Source organism: Neodiprion virginianus, chromosome 2 (assembly GCF_021901495.1).
Source record: "Neodiprion virginianus isolate iyNeoVirg1 chromosome 2, iyNeoVirg1.1, whole genome shotgun sequence".
Classification (NCBI taxonomy): domain Eukaryota; kingdom Metazoa; phylum Arthropoda; class Insecta; order Hymenoptera; family Diprionidae; genus Neodiprion; species Neodiprion virginianus.
Window position 1 is genome coordinate 40,483,816 of NC_060878.1, and position 10,292 is coordinate 40,494,107.

Below are 10,292 nucleotides of genomic sequence, written 5' to 3' on the forward strand. Positions count from 1 at the left end.
CTGTTGCCACTCATCAGCTGATCCGATGTTTATCACAATTTAATTCTGTCACTCTTCGTAGGTTTTTTTACGAAACTGCCGTTTATTAACACATCGATTTATTTGGAATAGAAAATTTACTTTTCTACAGGTGAAATACACCTCGACGAATAAATGTCAGTCAAGATCAACTTGAATTTCGTCTCGCACACGCCATTACTGCATCGTGAGAGCAGCTGATTTCTTAATATTACTTACGACGCGCCTGGTCGCTAGTGTCCGTGGCTCGATGACACACATAACCTAGAAATCAACACATAAAGCTATACACCTTGTTTTCGTACTTACTATGTGTTCTCGTCGTTTCAGATGACGTGAAATGATATTTTTACTCGCTAGTTTTTAAATATCACCGCTACTCTAACAAGTACAAGGTATAACCGAATTGTATGACTATAGCAAATCGCTATATCGTTAACATTTTCTATAGCAATTAAAACATTTCGTTAGCAGGTTATAATCACGACCTAACGATCAAAAATTTTTCTCTTCTATATTTTTTTCCAATGCTAGCCTGAACCAGCTAAATATTGAATAAGACCTCGACTAATTTTTTTCTTCATGTCTACTTACACTTCAATGTAAATTTTTGCAGCACTTCGTTCCATGTTCTGTGCTTGACGGGTATTGAAAATGCTCTGTATTGACACATATGATGAAACGGCCTTGTTTTAGGTGCGTCGACCCACGAGTCATCATGACATCGATCATCAAACTTCATGCCATTTCCGGAGCGATGGACGAATCCCCTCCGTGTTATATACTCCAAGTCGACGAGCTGAGAATACTCCTTGATTGTGGATGGGATGAAAATTTCGATCAGGATTTCATCAAGGAGCTCAAGAGGTGAAACTTCTCTCCTAATTGTAATTAAACTGCAAAATATAGTTGTCACACAGAGGTGGCTTTTGTTTCGGTATCAGACACCTGACCTACCCTCTCATATAGGTTTTAAAATGCTAAACATTTTGCAATTGCAAAGTTATGTTTTTGCGACAGTAACTACCGTTGTACTGTCCAAAAAATATTTATTTTAGGATCATTCTCGTTTATCAATAGTTGGAATATTAAGTACAATTTGTTTTAATTTATCCATTCGTTACCTATGGTTATTATTTTTTTAGACACGTTCACCAAATCGATGCAGTATTACTGTCATACCCAGATCCATTGCACTTGGGTGCTCTACCATACTTAGTGGGAAAATGTGGCCTTACTTGTCCAATATATGCTACAATTCCAGTCTACAAAATGGGCCAGATGTTCATGTACGATATGTACCAGGTGAGCATTCAACAAAACTATTGAATGTATTCAAACAATAATCTTGGTATGTTGAAAAATAACATTCACTTAATTTCCTTACAGTCTCGTAATAACATGGAGGATTTCGACTTGTTTACGCTAGATGACGTTGACGCTGCATTCGATAAGATAGTTCAGCTAAAGTATAATCAGAGCATCTCAATGAAAGGTAAAGGCTATGGAGTGACATTGACGCCTTTGCCAGCAGGCCACATGATTGGTGGAACTATTTGGAAGATTGTTAAGGTTGGGGAAGAAGACATCATTTATGCGGTTGACTTCAATCACAAAAAGGAGAGGCACTTGAACGGATGCGAATTGGAAAGGCTGCAACGTCCGTCCCTGCTAATCACTGACGCTTTTAATGCTATGTACCAGCAAGCCAGGCGGAGAACTAGAGACGAAAAGCTTATGAGTGAGTAGCTTCGGCACTGAGAATTTCAGTTTCAAGACAACACACTGCTTGATAAAAACGTAACATTGATTTCGTCACCAGCAAATATTCTACAAACTCTTCGAGGTGGCGGCAACGTTCTGGTAGGGGTAGATACAGCTGGCAGAGTACTGGAGCTGGCGCACATGTTGGATCAACTTTGGCGAAATAAGGAATCTGGTTTGCTTGCCTACTCGCTAGCACTTCTCAACAATGTTAGTTATAACGTTGTCGAGTTTGCCAAATCACAAATCGAGTGGATGAGCGATAAATTGATGCGGAGTTTTGAAGGGGCCAGGAACAATCCGTTCCAATTCAAGCATTTACAGTTATGTCACAGTATGGCCGAACTCAATCAAGTACCAAGTCCTAAGGTGGGCATTAAAATTTTTTGGCATTATTAGGTATAAAGTTGGAAGCATATTTATATCTAAAATAGACTAATTCACTCATACATTAGGTTGTTTTGGCAAGCACACCTGACATGGAATGTGGTTTCTCACGAGAACTCTTTTTGCAATGGTGCAGCAATCCGCAAAACAGCATTATACTTACCAGCAGAACCTCTCCCGGTACGTTAGCGAGAGATTTGGTGGAACACGGTGGAAACAGAAACATCACGTTGGAAATAAAAAGGCGTGTCAAATTGGAAGGTGCTGAGTTAGAAGAGTACCAGAAAAAGCAAAAGTTAAAGCAAGAACAAATAAAACAAGAAGCAATGTGAGTGTGATTCAGGCTGAAAATTATTTTCAAAATAACTATGTGAAAGAAATTGCCATAGTTACTTAGAAAAAAGTAGCATTAATAATGATACAATGTTTAACACGTTTTTTCATCAGGGAAACAGCAGATGTGAGCTCAGAATCTGAGGACGAAATAGAAGTTGGTGGTGCAAAAGGAAAGCACGACTTGTTGGTGAAACAGGAAATCAAGCCAGGCTTTTTCAAGCAGAGTAAGAAGCAGCATCCAATGTTTCCATTCATAGAAGAGAAAATCAAAGTGGACGAGTATGGGGAAATTATCAGGTGTGTAGAAAATTTTTGCAACAAACTACATTACATAAATTTTAATCGGGGCAGTATAATCGTTTGATCTCTTATCGACAATGTTTTAGACCAGAAGACTACAAAATAGCTGAAGCGACGCCTGAAATGGAAGACAATAAAGAGAACGTTGAAATAAAACAAGAAGATGCCACTCCACAGCCAGAAATTGCAGCAGACATACCAACCAAATGTATTCAAATGACACGCACAGTTACAGTCAATGCTTCTGTGACGTACATAGATTTCGAGGGTCGCTCTGACGGTGAATCTTTGCAAAAAATTCTTGCACAGCTCAGACCCAGACGGGTTGTCTTGGTCAGGGGCTCCCAACAAGATACCGAAGTTCTTGCTCAACAGGCTCAGAACGCTGGAGCAAGAGTGTTCATCCCTGGCAGAGGAGAAACCCTAGACGCCACGACTGAAACACATATTTACCAAGTGCGCAATTTCTTTCCTTTAACATTTTTGCATGAATTGAACGTTGTCATTTACATCCTTTTGATTGTCAACTACTTTTGGGCTTGTAGGTTCGTTTAACAGACGCATTGGTCAGTGGATTGAATTTCTCCAAGGGTAGAGGAGACACAGAGGTTGCTTGGATAGACGCACTGATGACCGTTCGCGATCAAATACGTCGCGATGCTGTTGCTGATACAGATTCTTCAGAAATCGTTGATCAAGCGGACCAAATACTTACCCTTGAACCTCTACCGCTCAACGAGGTATTAAATTGATTATTTCATTAATCAAGTTTGAAAAGAGCGTCTTTTGTTTTATATTTGCAGTATCCGTTAAGAATTTTTATTTCTTTCGGTGGAAAAGCAACTCGGTACTTTTGCGTTTTTTTCTGTTATAGGTTCCAGGACATCAAACGACTTTTATAAATGAGCTGAAATTATCTGATTTCAAGCAGGTATTAAATCGTAGTAACATTCCGTCCGAATTCAGTGGTGGTGTTCTGTGGTGCTGTAATAACACGATTGCAGTTAGAAGGGTAAGTGCAGTTCTTGGAACTGATTTCTATATATGTACTTTGATTTTAGTAAAAAAAAAAAAAATCTTTCATTGGCAGAATAACAGCTGTATAAAATATTATTTATTACGATACTATACTATGGCAATAGTTACAGACAGTTTTCTGTTTACAGCATGAGGCAGGTAAAGTAATCCTCGAGGGATGCATTTCCGAAGAATATTACAAAGTGCGAGAGCTACTGTACGAACAATATGCAATTGTTTGATTAAAGAGTTTATTTGATTTCTAATAAAAACAACGAACTGAAAATTACCGTAAAAAAATATGTTCGCCCATTTTACTTTCATGTTCTGATAAGAGCACATTCAATGGACAGTATTCTGGAACTCCAATTTAACATTGATAATCACAAGCTGAAACATCAGTTCAAGATTTGTTATCAGCACGCATACATCAAAATCTAATCCGAGTCCCTGCACTTCGACTGAAGAATATACTTTATTATTATGACTTGAGTTTAAGGATACACATTACTTCCGAAATTATCTGCCGAAATATACAATTTGTCTAATTTGAGAAGTCTGCTAAAAAGGAGGACAAGTCAATACACAATGAAGAAAATACAAGTTCTGGGTGATTTGTCATTCCTGTTTCAGGTATATTAAACATTGTCAAACAGTTATCGGTTGTATTCGTATTTCTTCAAATTCTTTTGCAACTGACAGAGATGCTAAGTCGTATATACACATGAAGGATTCAGTGTAAGACTCATTTTAAATGGCTTACGATTGTATAGTGAGCCTCGTCGACAAGTTAGGCTATTCTGGCACTGAACCCCTCATATTATCTTCATATGTCTTCATATAAACCGCGTTAGTTCGTTCATTTGCGCAGCTAGCGCCATCTCTAACACAAGTATGTTTGTTAGGGCAGGTTAGGTTTGCTCAAGTATTCAATGGGCTTAAGGACTTTTCGTTTGTAACGGGTGATACTTCCTACCAAAACAAGGTTCCACGAAGTATAATTTCTCCTAAATATACTTCCCACATTATCCTAAATACCGTCATAGTAAATCTTCAAATATGCAATCGACATCTAGCCTTCAAGAACCCTCGGAGACTACGCTGAGACATGCAATTCTTCAGTTGATAGAACCAGTAGTCTTTAATAATTTGCTACGAGATTCCAATGGCAAACACTTATGGAAATTCCTTGACTGGAATCCCAATGATCTCGCTGAAAAACTTGGAGATTTAAAGCTGCCATTTAGAATTGGTTTCAATGCCAGAACGACGGTACAGGAATTCAAGCATTTGTATTCTAGTACTTATGGATGTACCAATATTTCAGACTTTTTCGTACTTTTAGGAACCACAATGGGATTTGAAATGCGATGTGAAGAGCATGACCATGAGAAACTTTCTTGAAAATGTTGGAACTCTAGTGGAGAGTAACGAGTGGCAGTACTTTGATTACAAGTATATGCATGAATGGTTTAGTCATCATCCTGAAATACTTTCATCATTTGATTGGAAAAGGTTTGGGTTCGACCAACGGGGTGAAGATTCCACATTGTGGATTGGAAGCCAAGGAGCACATACTAATTGTCATCAGGACACTTACGGCTGTAATCTAGTGGCTCAAGTACATGGAAGGTGACTAACGATGCAGCGGTATTATTGACCTTGTTTAACACTGATTCTTTGCTGATACATATAACTATCTGTACTATGATTTTCTATCAAGTACAGAAAGCGATGGCTTTTATTTTCACCAGACTCTCACAACAAACTTCAACCGACAAGAGTCCCCTATGAGGAGTCAACAGTTTACAGTAGCTTTAATTTCTTTTGCCCATCAAAAGATGATGAGGAAGCTCTACTAAGAACTGACCCAAAAGCAAGAATGGTAATACTGGAACCTGGACAGGTATTACTGGTCCCTAATGGATGGTGGCATTATGTCGAATCCATTGATTTAAGCATCAGTGTCAATATATGGATTCCACTAGCAGCAGATTGTCACTCCAGAGTCGGCGAGGCTCTTGTTAATTTAATAGTCAAGGAGATTGGAAAAGGATTCATTCCTACTTCTGATAAAACACTTCACGCACCAAGTGAGGCTGTGAGATTAGTAAGAGCAATCTCTTTCATTGTTTATGAGTCATTACATACAATAAAGCTGCCATTTCTGAATTGAGACCGTACTGGTTCATTGTTGAGCGCATTTGCATTGAATATATTTTGATTTCAGATACAAACATGTATTGAGAAGTGCAATGTTGAAAAAGACGATTCACCATCAGTTAAAAAATTTAAAGAAACTCGCTGGTCAGCAAAAGAGTTGGTGGAACAATATTTTAATTACGTAACACTCATTCCTGTATTAAAAAATGAAGAATTGCAAGAATTGCTTTCAAAAAATCGAGACAGATTCCCAGACATTAAACACAAATATTTGGAAATGAATCGCTCCAACCAAAGCTCGGTGCATCAACAAATAAGAAATGACGTAGTTAATGCCCTTTGTCATCCTGATGTTATTGAGAAAGTGACACACCTCATCCTACGCTCAAGCCATCTGAGGTGATCTAGAACAGCTAATTATACGTTACGTGTTATAATTGTACTAAATGATTAATTTCTCCTGCTTTGCATGAAATTATACACATAAATGCATAAATTGCCTAATTATGATTTCGACCTCGAAAAATTTAGTGAATATCGTTCCCACGCTGTTTTAGAAGTCTGTTTCGCATTCTTAGAGAGCCAATTGGTCTATAGAGATTCGTACAAGTAGATTCGGAGACGAAAGAGTTTTGCTGAGAAAACATTATACTATCCCCATTGGATTTTTGGTGAGAATTGTGACCATTCTGAAAATCGCCAGAATTATTTCTTCGATGCACTATTCCGACGTAATTTGGCGAGATGAATCGATTACGCACAGTCCGAATACGCTGCAAGCAGTGGATCAAGAGTTACAGTCTAAAAAATGAAAGATTTTCTTCGTAATTCGGCTACTGTTGGTCCTACATTCTTTTTGGCAACCTTTCTGTGTTTCTGAGGGTCCAATTCGTCGGGCAACAGTTACGGCCGGAAAATGTGTCATCCCTGATGGGCAAGGAATATGGAAAATTCATAGCTACGAAGCTTTTGATTCAGTTCAGTTACAGTTTATTCAATATGCCTTATTTCTAGTGCATATGTGCGAGTATCAGTGTATAGTACTTCGACAAGTAGCCAAATAATATGTGACATAAAGTGAAACACAACGAAAATATAAGGCAGAAAAAGTGCAATATACATTACTTTAAGCGGCATGCGAAAATGATGGGATAAAATAGTTATTTTTGTAGTTTGTGAGAATAGCCAAAGTCCTGTCCTACGCACAGGTGCAATGTACATGTGCAGGATACTGTATATATGATATTGTATTGTTACTATTGCATGTATCCTGTATTACATTCAATAAATGAATAATACCCCTGTGTACTTTTCATGTTGTCACAGCTGTCGGTACCATACCACTTCAATTGCTTTTTTTGCGAAGAGTGACACGAATCAATTCTGTGACGAAAGATGTTTTGGTAACAGAAAAGTAAGGCTAACCCCTTTGTATTTTTGGCGAAAATTTTCGCGATTTTGAAAAGTGCTGGAATAAATTCTTTCATGCACTATTCCGACGTGATTCCGCAACAGGAATCGATAGGGCGCAGTCCCAATCCGCTGCGAGCAACGGATAAAAAGTTACAGCCAAAAAACCAGTATCCGAGTTTTCGCCATTTTTCAGCTGGTGCTTTTTCCCTCGTCATTTTTCTGCAGTTGGTCCGACGCACTTTCTGCTGCGTTTTCTGAGTTCCTGGGGGTCCGATTAGTCAGAAAAGGGTCATACAAATCGAATCTGAGACCAAAAATTTTTCGCTCAAAAAAAAAGTAAGGCTAACCCCTTTGCTTTTTTGGCGAAAATTTTCGCGATTTTGAAAAGTGCTGGAATAAATTCTTTCATGCACTATTCCGACGTGATTCCGCAACAGGAATCGATAGGGCGCAGTCCCAATCCGCTGCGAGCAACGGATAAAAAGTTACAGCCAAAAAACCAGTATCCGAGTTTTCGCCATTTTTCAGCGAGTGCTCTTTCCCTCGCTATTTCTCCGCTGTTGGTCCGACGCACTTTCTGCTGCGTTTTCTGAGTTCCTGGGGGTCCGATTAGTCAGAAGAGGGTCATACAAATCGAATCTGAGACCAAAAATTTTTCGCTCAAAAAAAAAGTAAGGCTAACCCCTTTGCTTTTTTGGCGAAAATTTTCGCGATTTTGAAAAGTGCTGGAATAAATTCTTTCATGCTCTATTCCGACGTGATTCCGCAACAGGAATCGATAGGGCGCAGTCCCAATCCGCTGCGAGCAACGGATAAAAAGTTACAGCCAAAAAACCAGTATCCGAGTTTTCGCCATTTTTCAGCGAGTGCTCTTTCCCTCGCTATTTCTCCGCTGTTGGTCCGACGCACTTTCTGCTGCGTTTTCTGAGTTCCTGGGGGTCCGATTAGTCAGAAAAGGGTCATACAAATCGAATCTGAGACCAAAAATTTTTCGCTCAAAAAAAAAGTAAGGCTAACCCCTTTGCTTTTTTGGCGAAAATTTTCGCGATTTTGAAAAGTGCTGGAATAAATTCTTTCATGCACTATTCCGACGTGATTCCGCAACAGGAATCGATAGGGCGCAGTCCCAATCCGCTGCGAGCAACGGATAAAAAGTTACAGCCAAAAAACCAGTATCCGAGTTTTCGCCATTTTTCAGCTGGTGCTTTTTCCCTCGTCATTTTTCTGCAGTTGGTCCGACGCACTTTCTGCTGCGTTTTCTGAGTTCCTGGGGGTCCGATTAGTCAGAAAAGGGTCATACAAATCGAATCTGAGACCAAAAATTTTTCGCTCAAAAAAAAAGTAAGGCTAACCCCTTTGCTTTTTTGGCGAAAATTTTCGCGATTTTGAAAAGTGCTGGAATAAATTCTTTCATGCACTATTCCGACGTGATTCCGCAACAGGAATCGATAGGGCGCAGTCCCAATCCGCTGCGAGCAACGGATAAAAAGTTACAGCCAAAAAACCAGTATCCGAGTTTTCGCCATTTTTCAGCGAGTGCTCTTTCCCTCGCTATTTCTCCGCTGTTGGTCCGACGCACTTTCTGCTGCGTTTTCTGAGTTCCTGGGGGTCCGATTAGTCAGAAGAGGGTCATACAAATCGAATCTGAGACCAAAAATTTTTCGCTCAAAAAAAAAGTAAGGCTAACCCCTTTGCTTTTTTGGCGAAAATTTTCGCGATTTTGAAAAGTGCTGGAATAAATTCTTTCATGCACTATTCCGACGTAATTCTGCGAGAGAAATCGATTGGGCGCAGTGCCAATCCGCTGCGAGCAACGGATAAAAAGTTACAGCCAAAAAACCAGTATCCGAGTTTTCGCCATTTTTCAGCGAGTGCTCTTTCCCTCGCTATTTCTCCGCTGTTGGTCCGACGCACTTTCTGCTGCGTTTTCTGAGTTCCTGGGGGTCCGATTAGTCAGAAGAGGGTCATACAAATCGAATCTGAGACCTAAAATTTTTCGCTCAAAAAAAAAGTAAGGCTAACCCCTTTGCTTTTTTGGCGAAAATTTTCGCGATTTTGAAAAGTGCTGGAATAAATTCTTTCATGCACTATTCCGACGTGATTCCGCAACAGGAATCGATAGGGCGCAGTCCCAATCCGCTGCGAGCAACGGATAAAAAGTTACAGCCAAAAAACCAGTATCCGAGTTTTCGCCATTTTTCAGCGAGTGCTCTTTCCCTCGCTATTTCTCCGCTGTTGGTCCGACGCACTTTCTGCTGCGTTTTCTGAGTTCCTGGGGGTCCGATTAGTCAGAAAAGGGTCATACAAATCGAATCTGAGACCAAAAATTTTTCGCTCAAAAAAAAAGTAAGGCTAACCCCTTTGCTTTTTTGGCGAAAATTTTCGCGATTTTGAAAAGTGCTGGAATAAATTCTTTCATGCACTATTCCGACGTGATTCCGCAACAGGAATCGATAGGGCGCAGTCCCAATCCGCTGCGAGCAACGGATAAAAAGTTACAGCCAAAAAACCAGTATCCGAGTTTTCGCCATTTTTCAGCTGGTGCTTTTTCCCTCGTCATTTTTCTGCAGTTGGTCCGACGCACTTTCTGCTGCGTTTTCTGAGTTCCTGGGGGTCCGATTAGTCAGAAAAGGGTCATACAAATCGAATCTGAGACCAAAAATTTTTCGCTCAAAAAAAAAGTAAGGCTAACCCCTTTGCTTTTTTGGCGAAAATTTTCGCGATTTTGAAAAGTGCTGGAATAAATTCTTTCATGCACTATTCCGACGTGATTCCGCAACAGGAATCGATAGGGCGCAGTCCCAATCCGCTGCGAGCAACGGATAAAAAGTTACAGCCAAAAAACCAGTATCCGAGTTTTCGCCATTTTTCAGCGAGTGCTCTTTCCCTCGCTA

At 39.8% G+C, this 10,292-nt stretch overlaps 2 protein-coding genes across 7 annotated transcripts; both read left to right on the forward strand.

Annotated features, from left to right (window-relative positions):
• The first annotated feature begins 75 nt into the window (after positions 1 to 75).
• Positions 76 to 4,108, forward strand: LOC124298870 (probable cleavage and polyadenylation specificity factor subunit 2). 4 transcript variants are annotated; one of them, XM_046751431.1, is made up of 11 exons: positions 76 to 205; positions 715 to 885; positions 1,164 to 1,323; positions 1,408 to 1,759; positions 1,841 to 2,151; positions 2,238 to 2,497; positions 2,617 to 2,802; positions 2,892 to 3,261; positions 3,351 to 3,545; positions 3,680 to 3,817; positions 3,972 to 4,108. In XM_046751431.1, the coding sequence occupies exons 2-11, from the start codon at positions 737 to 739 to the stop codon at positions 4,062 to 4,064; spliced, it is 2,214 nt and encodes a 737-aa protein (XP_046607387.1). In that variant the 5' UTR covers positions 76 to 205; positions 715 to 736; the 3' UTR covers positions 4,065 to 4,108. The 4 variants fall into 4 exon arrangements, with proteins under 4 accessions (XP_046607387.1, XP_046607386.1, XP_046607389.1 ...); XM_046751430.1 differs by lacking the exon at positions 76 to 205 and adding an exon at positions 266 to 413; XM_046751433.1 differs by lacking the exon at positions 76 to 205 and having other exon boundaries at positions 744 to 885; positions 1,448 to 1,759.
• Positions 4,109 to 4,715: 607 nt separating this feature from the next.
• On the forward strand, positions 4,716 to 7,298 carry LOC124297956 (HSPB1-associated protein 1). Of its 3 annotated transcripts, XM_046749424.1 has the most exons (6): positions 4,716 to 4,807; positions 4,899 to 5,094; positions 5,168 to 5,454; positions 5,551 to 5,932; positions 6,053 to 6,384; positions 6,599 to 7,298. In XM_046749424.1, the coding sequence occupies exons 3-6, from the start codon at positions 5,204 to 5,206 to the stop codon at positions 6,795 to 6,797; spliced, it is 1,164 nt and encodes a 387-aa protein (XP_046605380.1). In that variant the 5' UTR covers positions 4,716 to 4,807; positions 4,899 to 5,094; positions 5,168 to 5,203; the 3' UTR covers positions 6,798 to 7,298. The 3 variants fall into 3 exon arrangements, with proteins under 3 accessions (XP_046605380.1, XP_046605378.1, XP_046605379.1); XM_046749422.1 differs by having other exon boundaries at positions 4,723 to 5,094; XM_046749423.1 differs by having other exon boundaries at positions 4,723 to 5,094; positions 6,543 to 6,740.
• The last annotated feature ends 2,994 nt before the right edge of the window (positions 7,299 to 10,292 follow it).

Excerpts from the sequence above, each read along its gene's own strand:
- LOC124298870 (XM_046751431.1), top strand. The coding sequence starts at position 737 with ATGACATCGATCATCAAACTTCATGCCATTTCCGGAGCGATGGACGAA. Across the intron at positions 2,498-2,616 it reads CAAATAAAACAAGAAGCAAT|GGAAACAGCAGATGTGAGCT; the intron begins GTGAGTGTGATT and ends TTTTTTCATCAG. Across the intron at positions 3,818-3,971 it reads ACACGATTGCAGTTAGAAGG|CATGAGGCAGGTAAAGTAAT; the intron begins GTAAGTGCAGTT and ends TTCTGTTTACAG.
- LOC124297956 (XM_046749422.1), top strand. The coding sequence starts at position 4,882 with ATGCAATCGACATCTAGCCTTCAAGAACCCTCGGAGACTACGCTGAGA. Across the intron at positions 5,095-5,167 it reads GTTTCAATGCCAGAACGACG|GAACCACAATGGGATTTGAA; the intron begins GTACAGGAATTC and ends TCGTACTTTTAG. Across the intron at positions 5,455-5,550 it reads GTGGCTCAAGTACATGGAAG|AAAGCGATGGCTTTTATTTT; the intron begins GTGACTAACGAT and ends TATCAAGTACAG.